Below are 17,521 nucleotides of genomic sequence, written 5' to 3' on the forward strand. Positions count from 1 at the left end.
TTCACAAACCTGCCGCATTAGATTGCTGATGCCTGCCTGGTCCGTGGGGGAGGAGAAGAGTGCCCGAGTACTAGGGAATAGGCTGAATCCCGGAATTCCAGTCAGTACCTCGGCAGTCTCCTCCTTCCCCACGGACTGGGAAGGCATCAGCAATCTAATGCGGCAGGTTCGTGTGTGTTCGAGTTCAATCAGACCTAGGATTTCCCGTGGTTTGATCGATTCTACTGCTGAGCATACCTGTGCATTAAGAGACCGCACCACAGAATTACATTACACTGGAGGTCACACTGGAGATAGATCAGGAAACTTCGCCTCCTAATTCACAGGTACGGACAGCAAAGAGCGGAGACAACGGCGTCTCCTCAGGTACAGACGGCAGGGAGCGGAGACAACGGCGCCTCCTCAGGTACAGACAGCAGTGAGCGGAGACAACGGCGCCTCCACAGGTACAGATAGCAGGAAGCGGAGACAACGGCGCCTCCACAAGTACTGACAGCAGGGAGCGTAGACCACGGCGCCTCCTCAGGTACAGACAGCAGGGAGCGGAGACAGCGGCGCCTCCATAGGTACAGACAGCAGGGAGCGGAGACAACTGCGCCTCCTCAGGTACAGACAGCAGTGAGCAGAGACAACGGCGCCTCCACAGGTACAGATAGCAGGGAGCGGAGACAACGGCGCCTCCACAGGTACCAGGTACGGACAGCAGGGAGCGGAGACAACGGCGCCTCTTCAGGTACAGACAGCAGGGAGCGGAGACAACGGCGCCTCCATAGGTACAGACAGCAGGGAGCGGAGACAACGGTGCCTCCTCAGGTACAGACAGTAGTGAGCAGAGACAACGGCGCCTCCACAGGTACAGACAGCAGGGAGCGGAGACAACGGCGCCTCCTCAGGTACAGACAGCAAGAGTGAAGACAATGGCGCCTCCATTAAGGTATTCAGGGACCAAATTTTAAATGGGAAAAATGGAATTACTTTAAATAATGCTGATTGAGCCCAGAGCTGCCTGATAATCATTCTTCATAGAAACATTCCAGGTATACAGTACAGTAAATATGACATTATTTATCCTATATTGTGAACACTGCACGAATCGCTCATCTAAACTTCATTAAAAAAAAAACAACATATACTGTATATGTTATATACCAGCAGTGAAAGGACGACATGGGCCCCCCTGTGCTTACTGTGCCCACCGGGGGGGGGGGGGATCAAAAAATTGAATCTTTGCCCCGGGTGCAAGAGACCCTAGCTACACCTCTGCCTATCAACCTCTAATGACAACAGAGTTGAGAAATTTAAAAAGTATGGTCAATGTGGGATACTTATTACGAACTCTTCCAGGCTTCGGCATGTGATTCCACGAATACACTCAGTCTGGTCCCCTAGTGTGTCCATCTTGTCTTTGTCTTTTGTCTTAGTGTTCCCTGGTTTTGCTCTAATTTGTTTTAATTCTTAATACCTGAATACTGTTTAAGTAATTATAATTCATTGTAGCCATACCCACTATGATGACACATAACATTTTATTGTATAGGTTATATTTAATTTGTTTAACTTCACACCTTAGTGTATGTTTTGGATTTTGGCACCAAATAACGGTTCACAATGTTGATCTCGTAATCCTTTCTCAATTCAGTGTGATAGTTCCATGATGAACGTTTTCATTACGTTTTGTCTCTATTGTATCTGATATTTTCTAGATGACTAGCTAACTTTGTTTAAAATCTGTTACTGAAAAATGGAAAAAATAATCAATTTATTAAAAAAATGTATCTTAATCATAAAGGTAACTGACCAGTGTAAATTGCCTTAACATGGAATGTGCATAGTATAGATATAAAAGGTACATTAGTACATTAAAGTAGATTAACTTTGACTGTATAAATTCAATCTATTTCTGCATATTTGTACACTTATATACCTTGGGGGAAATGGGCTGTGTGTGTCACTTATAAGAAAAATGAAATTTATCTCAGCCAAATCAATTCTGAAATCTGAAGACTGTCTTCAAATTTTTTCAAGATCTGCAATACATGGAATATAAGTCATATACTTTGTTTCACTTTGAGCTATGTTGTCACTTGTTTTACAAGTCTGTTTGCTCAGGGAGGGTAAAGTGCATAGGATAATGGGTAGTTAATGCACTACACTATGCAAAAGTACCATATTTTCCGGCGTATAAGACAACTGGGTGTATAAGACGACCCCCAAAGCACCACTCTACTATATCTTTTTTCTATATCCCGGACACCTACAGTTTGCTCTGACATCATACAGTCGTCGCCTATGGCGGGGATGTGGCCGCTTTTAAGCTCCCCACCATATGCGGCGAGCGCAGGTTCTCCAGTCCAAAGTTTTTCACCACCCGTCCTATAAGACGACCCCTGTCATAGAAGATGACCCCTGACTTTTGAGAAGATTTTCCTGGGTTTAAAAGTAGTAGTATATGCAGGAAAATACTGCACTTTCACTTGCACATTATATACTTTAATATAGCCACTTAGTATGTATGTAAGTACATCTTACCCATTGTATTTAAATAGCACTATGAATCTATATTTTTTTTACAAAATGCGTATTTTGTCTTCTCAGTAATAATAAAACTGGATTTTCTAGCTGCTGTATTTTGTTTTTTAATATGTGCTACATGTTGTAACGCCCGGAGTAGTGGATCCACTGGACCGGCACCAGCGATGGCACTAACCTCACCAGGGAGCGGAGTCTAAGGGGCCGCTGGTTTTCACCAGAGCCCGCCGCAAGGCGGGATGGACTTGCTGCGGCAGGCGACCCCCAGGTCGCTACCCCTGGCTTGGTTGCTGGTGTCGGCAGGCGAGGCGTGGCAGGAGATGGCACAGGCAATAGTCTGCAGATGAGAGAGCACGCGACAGGCTGGACACGGGAACAGGTGGAGTGACAGGGGAGCAGGAACCAGGAACGGGGACTTGGGACCAGGTAACGGACAGGACTCAGGAACAGGGACTTGGGACCAGGTAACGGACAGGACACAGGAACAACAGGGAGCTGGGCCAAACGCTATGGGAAGCATGTAGAGGCTCCAACACAGGGGACAGGGCATGCTGGGATTTATAGGGGAGTGATTAGGTGCAACTACCAATTAGGAGCGCACTGCCCCTTTAAATCTGAGACAGCCGGCGCGCGCGCGCCCTAGGAGGCGGGGACGCGCGCGCCGGCCGGCACAGCGGGAGACAGGAGCGTGGAGAGGTGAGGCGCCCCCCGGGGCCGAGGTGATAGCAGCGCCGGGTCCCCGACTATGGACACCGGCTGCTGCATGGGGCAGGAAGCGGTCGCGGCGGCGGCCCGGAACGCGGGACGCCGCCGCGGCCGTGACAGTACCCCCCCCCTTTGGCCTCCCCCTCTTTCTTGCCTGCAGATGGCACAGGAAGCCACAAAGTCTTTGACATCTTGAAACAGACTAGGCCACCAGTAGTGGCGAGAGATCCGTTGGCCGGTCTTACGGACTCCAGGGTGCCCGGCCTCCAACGAGGAATGACCCCACTTCAAAATACCTCTTCGAAGCGCAGGGTGAACATGAGTCTTTCCGGGGGGTACTCTCTGAAGCGAGGAGGTGACGACTGGTGCTAGGCGATCAGGCGGTAAAACATGGCAAGGGACTGTGGGTCTGTGGACGAGGACCTTCTGTAAGTTCTCCCGGTGGTGAGAGGACACGACCTTAGTCTTGGGTACGGAGAGAGGGTACACCTCGGCAGAGAAGGCATCCGCCGAGTCTTGGTCTTCTGCCGGTAGGTCGGGTAGAGGCTTGGCTGGGACAGGAAACGACATAGTACACTTGGTCTGAGGTGACCTGAGACACTGGTTGGAACAGTCCTGACCCCAACTGAGAATCTCCCCGGTTCTCCAGTCCAGTTGAGGGGCATGTTCTTGCAGCCACGGGAGTCCCAGGAGGACCGCGGGGGAAGAATGGGGCAGGACGTAGAAGGATATCTCTTCTTGATGTAAAGGACCCACCTGGAGGACTAAAGGTGCGGTCTGGTAGTACACACGGTCGGTAAGAATTTCGCCTGTGACCGAGGAGATAGACAGGGGCCTGGCTAGTCGGGTCACGGGTAGCCGCCATCTTTGGACCAATGTTGCCGCAATAAAACTGCCTGCTGACCCAGAATCGAGGAAGGCAGTAGTCTGATGATTTCGTCCTGAGAGAGTCCGGATGGAAACTGGCATAGACAGACTTGGAATGGTGGCATTCACACCTAGGGACACCTGTCCCACCGGACCTAGGTGCGAGCATTTTCCGGATGTTTGGGGACGTAGGGGACATCCCAGCCGGAAGTGATCGGAACCACCGCAATAGAGACAGAGATTCTGCTCCAGGCGCCGGATTCTTTCATCAGGCGTCAGGTGAGCCCGTTCCACCTGCATAGGAATCTCAGGAGAGGGTTGGGACATCGAAAGGTCAGGATTCTGGAAAACCGGCGCCAGCTGGGGATGGCGACGGGAACGGGTTAGTAAATGTTCATGCCGAACCTCCTCCTCCCTCTCCGAAAAACGAGTATCAACTCGGGTGGCCAGTAGAATGAGTTCGTTCAGGGAGGTAGGCAGGTCTCGGGCAGCGAGCACGTCTCTCACACGACTAGACAGGCCCTTCTTGAAGGTGGCCAATAGGGCGGCCTCGTTCCAGTCCAATTCGGCTGCCAGGGTGCGGAACTGGATGGCGTAGTCACCAACAGAGGAGCTGCCTTGAGAGAGGTTGAGGAGAGCAGTCTCGGCTGAAGAAGCACGGGCAGGTTCCTCAAAGACGGAGCGAAACTCGAATAGGAAGGCCCGGAGATTGGCTGCAACTGGATCATCACGGTCCCACAGTGGCGTGGCCCAGGCCAGGGCTCTACCTTCTAATAGGCTGATGATGAAAGCCACTTTAGAGCGCTCGGTGGAAAACTGACTACTCAAAAGTTCAATGTGCATGGTGCACTGAGTCAAGAATCCTCTGCACAACTTAGAGTCCCCAGAGTACTTGCTTGGGAGGGCCAGTCGGAGTGAAGAAGAAGCGTCAGGAGGTGGTGTGCGCTGGGCAGTAGTCTGCTGCTGTAAGGCGGCAGTGAGTTGCTGGATCTGCTGTGACTGCTTCTGGATTTGTTGCGCCTGCTGAGTGACCACTCTGGCGACATCACGGAGATCAGGCACCTCGCCGGGATCCATGGTTGGAGCCTACTGTAACGCCCGGAGTAGTGGATCCACTGGACCGGCACCAGCGATGGCACTAACCTCACCAGGGAGCGGAGTCTAAGGGGCCGCTGGTTTTCACCAGAGCCCGCCGCAAGGCGGGATGGACTTGCTGCGGCAGGCGACCCCCAGGTCGCTACCCCTGGCTTGGTTGCTGGTGTCGGCAGGCGAGGCGTGGCAGGAGATGGCACAGGCAATAGTCTGCAGATGAGAGAGCACGCGACAGGCTGGACACGGGAACAGGTGGAGTGACAGGGGAGCAGGAACCAGGAACGGGGACTTGGGACCAGGTAACGGACAGGACTCAGGAACAGGGACTTGGGACCAGGTAACGGACAGGACACAGGAACAACAGGGAGCTGGGCCAAACGCTATGGGAAGCATGTAGAGGCTCCAACACAGGGGACAGGGCATGCTGGGATTTATAGGGGAGTGATTAGGTGCAACTACCAATTAGGAGCGCACTGCCCCTTTAAATCTGAGACAGCCGGCGCGCGCGCGCCCTAGGAGGCGGGGACGCGCGCGCCGGCCGGCACAGCGGGAGACAGGAGCGTGGAGAGGTGAGGCGCCCCCCGGGGCCGAGGTGATAGCAGCGCCGGGTCCCCGACTATGGACACCGGCTGCTGCATGGGGCAGGAAGCGGTCGCGGCGGCGGCCCGGAACGCGGGACGCCGCCGCGGCCGTGACACATGTATGTGGACTTGATAAGGATTATATTCAACGTCTAAGCTGTCTAGTCAACCTGATTCTCTCAATAGTCGCATACTGTATTTGTTTTCTTTGCTGCTGTGAATATACATCAATAAAGAGTAAAATCTTGATTGTTAGAACTTTTATAGTATGTTAGCATTGGTAAATATGTTGTATGTCATGTATAATAGTGACTTCTTTCCAAACAGTGATTGTGATGGAAATTTTTGAAAAAATATTGGAATGTTCAGGTTGAGGCAGTATGTAGAGGACGCTTATGATTGTATTATTGTGCATGAACATATAAGCGTTCTTCTCAGTATAATTTGAGAGAATCATAATTTACATGGCCCTGTGACAGAGTACATGAATGGTAGTACAGTTTATATAGCAAATAATACAGTGTTGTAATTGATAATCAATATAATATTTGGTCACAATAGAATGTGTTTAAGCAACTGCATAATGTTCTGTAACTACAAGATAACTCTGTGCTACTACACTATGTTTTTCTGTTAAAGGGCACTGTAATTACTATTATTGCTATGATAGTGTGGTTCCTATCGCTCCTTTTTGGCCACAGTTGATGATAATGTTACAATGGCACTTTGGCTTGCACAGTCATGAGAGCACTGGCTGTTAGAGAATTGCATTATATTCTTCTGTCATTTTAAACAGAACCATGCTTTAGTAGAAGTTGACTGTTAGTAGCATATATAAATCAAACACTGTACGTCAAGATTGAAGTTATACACTGGGTGCAAATGGTCTGGGCTATGTAGACAAATTATGAGCCACTTAAAATGTCTTCCATACTGGTACTTGAGGGAGTGATTCTTTTAAGACCCCTATACACCTTTCACCTTCGGTGAAAGAATATTAGACAATTACATAAAATATAATTCTGAAATATATGAGCTTTTGTATATGCAAGGCAGTGATCCACGTGAACATTGATTATATCACTGTGCAAGGCAAGGTACAAGACAATTATAATGTATATGTTTCGTTCCAGGACTTGTGTAAGAGGAAGTAAAGCCAAGATCACTAAAATAATTGGACCCTATGATGATATCATTACACTTAAAGATTTTCACCCTTATGGTTCTTCTGATAAAATGGACAGTGATGGCTCAGCTAGAAGGTATGGCAAGCAAGTACATTTGATAGATACAAACTCCTAAAGAGAATTAATGATGCAAAAATTGTTGTTACAGCTACGAATAAGCTCCTATTTACCCCACAGCACTATGTCCGGGCATAAAATTAAATGCTATTAGTGTTATTTATATCAGTGCTTCTCAAACTTTTTCTAGTGGAGCCTCACCCAACAGACCAAGGCAATGCCTGGGCCTCACCAGACTGACCAAGAGGGTGCCTGGGCCTCACTATCTGTGATAAAAGTCCATTTAAAAGCTGAAAATACTGCTAGGGCTACCTTTCACCCATCTCCCAAGCTCTATATACTAATAAATTAAGTACAAAATAAATTAATAATGTTGCTAAAATTGAGAATTCTGCAAACAGCAAAAGGACTGTGCAGATCATAGTTACTTTGTGAAAACTGCCTCCCCAGCTGGCCTTAACCAACAACTAGGGGGCGCCTCACTGGTGGGGCCCACCTCACACTTTGAGAAGCACTGACTTATATGACCCAAAAAACTTTACTTTTTAAAACTTACTCATCTAGTCATGTGGGTACTTCAGAGCTCCTAACTAGTAATGGCTGGCAGGAAATCTTGCCGGCAATCATGCCTTTCTGGGAGTGTAAGCATATTGGAGCTGGCAGCGTCACAGGGGCCGTCCCTGAGTATGGAGGAATGCAGCAGTGGCGGCTGTTACTTTTAGATGTCATGTAATAAAAAAAGCAAGTATCAGTAATTTTCCTAAGTAAAAGCAAATATATCATTAAAGGGGTAGTGCGGCGGTAAGCAATTATTTACAGAATAACCTCATGAACTACCTGGGATTAATATTTATGTGCTGGTTTTATGCCACAAAAGGGGATTGTGTCACACTGGGGGCCGGTTGGCCCACCTCCAGTGCTTTAGGTGGGCCCGGTGCCCAGTAATAGAATGGCACTGTGCACAGGAACCAGGCCGGGGTTTATAAAAAGGCCTGTGGCATCGCTGCACTGCTGCTGGTCTATTCATGTAATAAACTTAAAGCAATGTACCTGATGGTACATTCGCTTTAAAGTGTGTTAGACACAAATAACAGTATAAGAGTATATAACAAATGAATCTTTGACTATTTCCATCACTGTAGTGGCTAAATGGTAACAGTACTGTGCTCCTGTAATATTTTCATTATACATCATTTCCCTGTATACTTCTGTGTTTTACACTTCTGTGTTTTCATTAACATAGATTGTAGATCCGCAGAGGCCGCAGACATTGTGTTCCTTGTGGATGAGTCTTGGAGCGTAGGAGAAGACAACTTTCAGATTATCAAAGACTTTATTAGAAGTATGATAAGCTCTTTTCAGAACACAGACATACTTGGAAAGGAAGGAATACGATTTGGTGTCGCAGTTTATGGAGATTCTCCAAGGTAACATATTACATCAGAAATATACACTCAGTAGTTGCCATTATTCACGGCCATTTTTCCTTCTTTTAACTCACTCCATTGAATACATGTACATGAATAAGACACTGCTACACAGATGCACTGATGCCCTTATAGCCTCCATGCATAAAATTACTACTCTTAGGGGGGAATTTAACATCTACGCAGTTGTTTTATGCAGGTCTTGGTTCACAAAACGCATGTTTTTTTAATGTACACAAAAATTTGGTCGACCCTGTTTTTGTGTATGTTAAAAAAAGGAACGCGTTTTAATAGTTTTTTTTTTATATAATGGAAGTCAATGGAAAACTGATCAAAACAAGATTTTTTACAAAAACAGATGAAAAAAATGGATTGCAAAAACAGTGTGAACCCAGCCTTATTACTCACACTGTGCATATTCTTGCTTTCCTAGTGCAAAATTTATTATTAGACAAACATGCATTGATAATTTTTGGCAAAAAATTTTTGTCTAACATTTTGTCTAATAAAGTACACTAGTCTAGCAGTGAAGTGTCGCTGTGAAATATTATGCGCAAATTTAAAAAAAAACACACACATGATAAATTTAACATAAACTTCGATTAATCACACACCATGACCCCTCCTACGCTCCATTGTGTGCACTGACAGGTTTTCTGCATGTCAGTTTCTTGCAGCACCGATAGGGATCCCAGACGGAGTGTATACTATGTGTATACACTCCAGCAGGGATTCTATAAAGGGCAGCACTACGTAAGTTACGTATTAATCACGGCGGTTGTTGCAAATCGGCAACAACGGCTGTGATTATTACGTAACTTACCAAGTGTGATCATAGCCTAAACGTGTACTTTAGGTGAATATCTAAAAGAAAGTTTACACAAGATACTGTGTGTTACTTTTAACTGTTATAAGTTGCATTATATCCATTTATTCACACAATCCTAGGATGAGCATTGAATTATCAGATTATGAAACTATTCAAGAGGTTTTGTTGGCACTCCAAAACGTTGCATACAAAGGAGGGAACACAAAGACAGGAGAAGCCCTTGCCTTTTTGGCAGATCGGGTATTTAACCCATCCATTTCTAGAGAAGATGTACCAAAGGTAAGGAGATACAGCAGTATTTTCTAGATTGAATTAAACTGTGCTAAGTAGAAATGTATGTTGTAAAAGCCAAGCTTTTCACAATTACAGACGTATTTTGACCTCAAAATTTCATTGTGTGAACATAGACTTACATTGTGTGCATAGACTAACATTTTTCTGTAGACTTTAAAGGACAAGTGCCATGAAAAACTTTTTCCCAGTAATTGAAGCACATTACAAAGTTATATAACTGTGTAATATGCTTCAATCACCTATCTGCCTCCCTTCCCTGTCTTTTCCCCCCTCCACCCCCCCCACCAGGAAGTGTCCTGACTCACACAGACCTGATTACTGTCGTCACCGTCACCAGGCAGCTCCTTCTTGTGAGGATGAGTCATCAGCAGGAGGGCTGCTCTAGGTCCTGTCACACCAGCCTCCCCCTCCCCCTCCTTGTCAGGTGACTCTGCTTGCTCAGCTTATCTTCTCTAGTGACATGACTCCTTCACTGAGTCCACCGCAGCAGGAGAGAGGGTATGAGGGGAGGGGGGAGCTGCCTATGTGCCGGAGTCAGTCGGAGGGAAGATAAGCAAGTGAGATGTGACAAGTGATGGCTTGCAGTTGTTCAGCCAATGGAAGCTGAGCAAGCCTGTCACCTGACAAGGCAGGGGAGGGGGGAGGCTAGTGTAACAGGAGAAGGAGCTGAGAGAAGAGCTTGGTGACGGTGACGACAGTCATCAGGTCTGTGTGAGTCAGGACACTTCCTGGTGGAGGGGGGAAAAGACAGGGAAGGGAGGCAGATAGGTGATTGAAGCATATTACAGAGTAATATAACTTTGTAATGTGCTTCAATTACTGGGAAAAAGTTTTTCATGGCACTTGTCCTTTAATGTAGCACATTATTAGATTTAAAATATGGCTGCCTATTTTACTGTAGTATTTGTCTTTTACTTTACTGTGTGTGTGAACAAAGCCTTATACAGCTCCTGTTAAAATTAATAATAATAATAATAATAATCTGCATCTGTCTTGGGCTCTGTACACACACCGCCAGAATGATCACCGTTTTTATTGGATGAATGTCATTTAGCAGCAAATAACGTCTGTTACTTTATAACAGCCCTTATAATACAAATAAAGCCAGCATCATTTTGACAGTCAGGTAATGTATGATGCTGCAAGGGCTGCAAGGACATCGGTAACTATGTCCTTGCAGCCCTCGCTCAACGATCATCGGGCCGTGGAATAGGCCCAGTAAACGAGCTGCGATCTAGCAGATCGCCGCTCGTTTACATCGTTGATCGGGCCCTCCTCGACCCGTGGAATAGGACCCTTGGGTGTACAATTTAGACTGGTGCAAACTGCCCACAGCAACCAATCACAGCTCCTCTTTCCTTTCACCAGAGCTGGAAGCTGAGCTGTGATTAGATGCTGTGGGCAGTTTGCACCAGTCTAAATTTTACACCCTTTGATAAATCTCCCCCTTAGTACTTTAGGCTGTGTTCATGCATTTTCATTGCACTTTAATGGCTTTACTGCATCATTTAATTGCCATCCAGATGCTTTTTATTGCATAACTGCTATGAAACTCCAACATGTGCAAACATATCCTTAGTGACCAAACCAATTTGGGCCTTATTGCCTAAACAGGTTTTTTTTCATTGTCGTATTCTAAAAACTATTATTATGTTTTATTTTATAGCTTTTATGTTATTGTCTACTGTATACTGCAGACCAGACCTCAGAATGCCTGGCAACATCATTCCTAATGATGGCAGGAGCTCCAAAACTGTTTAAATCTTCACGCTACTGTACTGAAACAGTGTGTCAGTACAGTAGCTTAGATATTTAAACAGTTTCTGAGCTCCCGACAAGTTACTAAAATAATGCTTCAGGTATTTGAAGTCTTTGGGATCAAGTAGAAGTCAATGGTAACAGGATTCCACAGGATAGGCTTTGTGTTGCCTCCTTTTTGAAAGAAACCTTTCTAATAACCTTTCTGTAATCCTGAAAAACAGTACGTTTCAACAGGATGGCGAAATGTGGTGTGAAAAGGCTGCCCCCCCCCCCTCCAAGATGGAGAACGTGTATGGGGATAATGTCTTTTTATGCAAGAAAGTACATGACCACTGTAGGCTTGTTTACTGGATGCACGTGAACAAAGAATCACCACAGGGGTTTTGGAGAGGGAAAAAAATGGCCATGACTATCCTGCCAGAGGCAACAGGTCATTAATATTATGCGTTCAGCTGGATCCCGTCCTAGCTTTAGCCTAAGGTCAGGAAGCTATTGAGAGTTACAGGGCATAACTTCAGTAACCTTTAAGACATTGATCAAGATCAAACAAATTGAGTCATCCGTTCTAACTGATGGCATCTTTCTAACTTTTATTTAGTGTTTAACTAAACATTTAATAATTTTCCTACACAGATTGTTTTGCTGCTGACGGATGGTAAATCTGGAGATGTGGTAGAAGATAAAGCCCAACGATTGCAGGATAGAGGAGTTACATTATTTGCTATAGGTTTGTGGACTTGATTTACTATGCTGCAATATATTAATTTAGCATCTAATTTGCAGCTTCTAATTGTGCATGCTCCCAGTAGTTGCTGAATTGACTTGGTTTACTCTGTTCTTTTAAATGGGTTATTAGGGTTATTAGCTGCTATCTTCCTGAAACAGCGTCACTCCTGTCCTCAGTTTGTGTGTGGCATTGCATTTTGCTTCCATTGATTTGAGGGGAATTGAGCTGTAATACTACACACAACCTGAAGATGAATAGCGCTGTTTATGGAAGAAAGATGTTACGTGTTTTCTGATCCTGGATAACATAAGGGGCAGATTTCTCTTTTGTGTTACACATTTATCCATGAAGGGGCCTCAGGGTAGAAAACATTTTCTGTTACTACAGCAATACTTCATACTGGCTTTATGATAACTTAATTCTTGTACTTGAGCTTGTCATTTAGCAGTTACATCAGGCAAATACTACATTCCTGTGAGAATCAGTAATAGAGATCAGCAAGAAGTGCAGGGGTAAATTAACAGTACCTAAGGCCATAGGCTTTGTCAAAAGTGTGGACCCCTTTGTCCTTTATCTTAGGCTTTCATATGCACAGCAAAATTTCACCTTTTGAAATACTAAATCCTAGGGCTATGTTCACACACTGTCTGTCTTGGCTGCTTAATGGCCATCTTTTAGAACAGCCATGATTTTAAGGCGAAATAATATTGTCAAGTGGGCAAAAAAAAAGTTGATGTGTGAACATATCCCAAAGGTGTTTTGTTGTTTCTTAGGGCCCTATTACACCAACAGATATCTGAAAGGTTATTTTACAGATTTTTTAAGCCAAAGCCAGGAATTGATTTGAAAAGTGGAGAAATCTAAGTCTTATGTTTACGACCTTTTTTCTGTTTATAGTCCGTTCCTGGTTTCGGCTGAAAAAATCTTTCAGATAATCTGTCAGACATCTTTTGGTGTAATAGGGCCCTTAGTCTGGCTTAAAGTGTCACTGTCATTAATTTTTTTTTTTTTTTTTGCAGAAATCATTAGTAAAGGACATTTTAGAAAACTTTGTAATTGGGTTTATTATCCGGAAAATGTATTTTTATCATGAAAAAGCAGTTTGAAGCTCTCCCCCCTGTCTCCATTGTTCTCTATGGAGAGGGGAGAGATAAGGCACCAAAACAAGCCAACAAAGAGTTAATTTACAGCTACATCACTGGCTATCTCCTCTGACATCAGCACTGACCTCTCTGACCCCTGAATAGCTTTCAGCGGCTCCCTGTGGTGTAATCCTTTGTTCTCTGCTCTCTGCTGCCGACTAATACCCTCCTCCCCCCTCCCCTCTCCATATCACAGACAGGATCTGACTGATGTAAAACAGTTGAGATTTCCTGATTCTGAGCAGTGGATGACAGAAAGAAAGGAGTGGGGGACCTGTCAAAAGGCTTTTTAAATGCAGATAATGGCATATTTGACTAATAAACCCAATTACAAAGTTTCTTAAAATCGCCTTAACTATTGATTTGTGCAAAAAAAATTAACTTTCAAAATCCAGAAGTAGATGTGATATAAAACAAGTTTGCAATATAATTTCATTATTTTTTGTTGTTATCATGCTGAAAAACAGAACTATACTTACCAGAAATCCAGGTCCAGTGTCCTGAAGGCAGATTTTCTGACTTGCGCTGATTGAAAAAAAGAGACTAAACACAGGAATTCCAGCCAATACAGAGAGTCTTACATCTGAACATCATTGGTCGGCAATTACAGCAGTAGATCTTGATCATTTGTGTACCCAGCTCCATTCCCCTCATTCTTCCTGATAGCATGGCAAGCTTAAAGGGAACCAAAGTATAAAGCTCCTGTGCAGCTTGCAGCACATACCAGCCGTGGCAGCAGCAGCAGCTGTATACCCATAAAAATGAGGTTTACCCCCTGTGTGTGGGAATGGTTGATTGACAGGGAGAGGCACCAGTAATGGGCCTCTCTGCCTGTCACTCATTCCCACCGAGTGTGCTGACAGGGAGAGAGCTGTGACTAGACAAGGCAGGGAGGCTCGCAGGGGGATTAAACTTTTTTGGGGTATAAAGCGGCAGCCACAGCCGATATGTGTCACGATTTGCACAGGAGCTTTATAAAGTGCTCCAGGGAACCGAATAAGCCCAGTTGGGCTGATTGGTTCCCTTTAAGTTGGTGTATTTGTATGTGTGGTATTTATACCGATACGGATACTGAATAAATGATGATGTTTTTAATGTTTTGTTATTATTTTGTAATTATTTGCATATTATTAACATGTCTATTGATCCTGTGATTTCTATAATTCTGTGACTTTTTCTTCAAGGTATTACAATGTTTAATGTTGTGTGTACTGTATATTTATTACATTGTTAAAATCCTTTATATAATTATTGAGACACATAATTTTGTCAAAGCTCAATCAGAATATTAAAAGGGAAATAGCGCTGTTGAAAGTTTGGTTTTAGTCTGTCATCATTTTGATTCCACTATTCATTTAATATTCACAAAATGCTGATTTCAATGCAATAGCACTAAGAAGGAAACAGCAGCTCTATGTCTAACCTCTTGTTTGTATTTTCCCTAGGTATAAAGAATGCCGACCAAAGGGAGTTAATGAAAATTGCATCTGACCCTAGTGAGGAACATGTTATCATTGTCAGTGACTATTGGTCTCTATTTGATATGCTACCCCGGATTGCAAGAAGAGTCTGTTTCACTGCCTCAGAGCCTCCAAGGCCAATTAAACAAATCATAGAAAGTGAGTCTAAATATTATATGGACATATATTTCAAATATTATATAATATATTATATAACAAATATCATAGACACATTCACATTCTATTGTCATGGTGCATCACCAGTATGTCAGGTTACTAGCCTAAAAATATTCTGATGCATACCAATGGAGGACCCATTAATTTAAATAGATTGAACATAGTCTGCTATTGACTACATGTTTCTGATTGTATGTTCTTTTGTATAGGTCATATTTGCTATAGTAAAGCCATAGGACACACCATAGATATGTCATGGTATATATCAAAACACATTTTCCCTGGCCCAGCACTTACCCCAAAACACAGTGGGGGAGATTTATAAAAAAAAATGGTGTAAAGTAGAAATGTCTTAGGTTACTATTACACGGAACGATAATTGGCCGAATTGGCCGGATTCGGCCGATTATCGCTCCATGTAATAAATGCAACGATCAGCCGATGACAACGATCATCGGCTGATCGTTGATATAGGTTAGACCTTATTTTCGTCAGGCGCCGACCGCGCACCGCTGCGTGTAATAGCGGTGCGTGGCCGGCGACTAACGATATACATTACCCATCCACATTTCAGGGCTGCTCCTGCTGTCCGCTTATCCCGGGGTCCCATGCGCGCTCTAGCTTCACAGCGGCCTGTCAGCTGATAGGCCGCTCAGCCAATCACAGGCCGCGGCGGTCCCGGCCTGTGATTGGCTGAGCGGCCTACCAGCAGACAGGCCACTGTGAAGCTAGAGCGCGCGCGGGACCCCGGGAGAAGCGGACGGCAGGAGCAGCCCTGGAACGTGGATGGGTAATGTATGCCAGTTTAGCAAGGGCTGCAAGGACATCGGTAACGATGTCCTTGCAGCTCTTGTCAAACGATTATCGGGCCGTGTAATAGGCCCAGTAAACGAGCAACGATCTAGCAGATCGGCGCTCGTTTACAGGTATTATCGGGCCCTGCTCGGCCCGTGTAATACCACCCTTAGATGCCCCTGACAACCAATCAGCTTCCACTTTTCATTCCTCACAGTTTCTTGGAAAATGAAAGGTAGAATCTGATTGGTTGCTACTACTTTACACCAGTTTGATAGATCTCCCCCAATGTGTATATGCATTATATCATATATCAAACATATCATTAGAAAATTTCAAGACAGTAATTATGAAACATCAGGAATGAAAGGGTAATCACTGTTACATCTACCTTTTAGGCACTGAATTTCTTCCCCACACCAGTATCCATATAGTTAGTGTCATAATTTGAATACAAACAGTTCTTACACGGGGGGGGGGGGGCAATTCTGTGGCTGAAGTATGCAAGGGAAAGGCACAGATTTTTGCCCAAACTGCCTGCTTTTCCCCAACATACACCCTGCACACCCATCAGGTAAGCAGGGCGAGTGCGTCGCGTTTCTGCGGCACTGTCTGTACTTTTCTATACTGTGCTATTGCTAGTATTAATGTACATTAAATTGTGTAAACAACCAGGAACAGGAGCATAAATTGATAGATTTTTTACTATTTTATTTGTAAAATATTCTATGATTCTCCCAGGTGATAAAATAATTGGTCCCCGAGATTTAATAGTAAGTGAACAGAATTACAATTCAATGCGTGTTACATGGAGCCCAGCCACAGGTGATGTAACAGGCTACCAAGTTATTCTGAATTCTCTGACATCTTCTGGCCGTCTTAATACAAATGACCAAAGACAGGTAAGCAGTGAAAAAAAAAATGTTAACCTCTGCTTTCTGTACAAAAGAAATACGTTTTTGCATGAGCAATGTTACTGGCGTGAATTTAAAAGAAAATGTAGCTATACTATATTTTATAAAAAAAATTCTAAGCAACCCAGGCCAACAAATACTGTGGAGGGGGTAAATAAAAGTTTGCTAGAATTTTGGTGTAAAATCTGTTAAGTATCAGTATTTTTAAACAAACCAGACTAAAAATAATTATTTAGCACTGTGCCTGGCAGATGGGTGGAGCTTAGCAAACAGTGGGCGTGGTTTTGCATTATAAATGGGAATTTTGGAATGTTTGCACATCCTTAATTGAAATTGAGGAGGGGCTGAATGAACATATTTGTAGGTATGGATTGTGGCTTTAAGGGGAATTGCCATCTGCAAATATATGGCATACACAGGATATGTCATGGATATTTAAAAAATGTGGGTCCCATTTCAGGGAACCACACCTTTCTAAAAAAACTGATGCCCCTAGCCTTCCTGGCCTACTTGTGGCTGCTGGAAGTGGTTGGGACGGTAAAAGATTGCTTGGTTTGTGCGAACAGTGTAAGCTACACTGTCTACACAAATCCAGAGTTACGGAAACAGAGTAGCTAGCAGTGCCTCTGGTGTATTCTGCGAGCTCCATAGACAATGAATGGATTGTCTAGTCTGTTAAAGACAAAGAAGCTAGGGCCCATCATGGAGATTGTGTGTGTGTGTGTGTGGGGGGGGGGGGGGGTCAAGACCCCCTTGATCTGACACTGTGGTTAGCAGATACATTCTTTTACCTCAGAAAACCCTTTTAATTGTAGGCCCTGATTTATCAAAGTATGTAAAATAGAAACCGGTGTAAACTGCTCATAGCAACCAATCACAGCTCAGCTTTCAGCTCTGGTAAATATTGGTTTCTACCTTACACATTTTGATAAATCCAAGCCCTGATATTAATTGCCAGAAATATCCCCAAAACAACT

At 44.4% G+C, this 17,521-nt stretch overlaps 1 protein-coding gene across 1 annotated transcript in view; it reads left to right on the plus strand.

The window, feature by feature from the left end:
* Window positions 1–917: 917 nt before the first annotated feature.
* Window positions 918–17,521, plus strand: part of LOC138783311 (collagen alpha-1(VII) chain-like) — a 236,647-nt gene continuing 220,043 nt past the window's right edge. The window contains exons 1-8 of the mRNA XM_069957875.1: window positions 918–934; window positions 6,908–7,036; window positions 7,583–7,659; window positions 8,262–8,445; window positions 9,394–9,553; window positions 11,963–12,056; window positions 14,644–14,817; window positions 16,372–16,532. Coding sequence (XP_069813976.1) covers window positions 918–934; window positions 6,908–7,036; window positions 7,583–7,659; window positions 8,262–8,445; window positions 9,394–9,553; window positions 11,963–12,056; window positions 14,644–14,817; window positions 16,372–16,532 — 996 coding nt within the window. The remainder of the gene's footprint in view (window positions 935–6,907; window positions 7,037–7,582; window positions 7,660–8,261; window positions 8,446–9,393; window positions 9,554–11,962; window positions 12,057–14,643; window positions 14,818–16,371; window positions 16,533–17,521) is intronic.

The sequence above is a fragment of the Dendropsophus ebraccatus genome, chromosome 1, assembly GCF_027789765.1.
Source record: "Dendropsophus ebraccatus isolate aDenEbr1 chromosome 1, aDenEbr1.pat, whole genome shotgun sequence".
Classification (NCBI taxonomy): domain Eukaryota; kingdom Metazoa; phylum Chordata; class Amphibia; order Anura; family Hylidae; genus Dendropsophus; species Dendropsophus ebraccatus.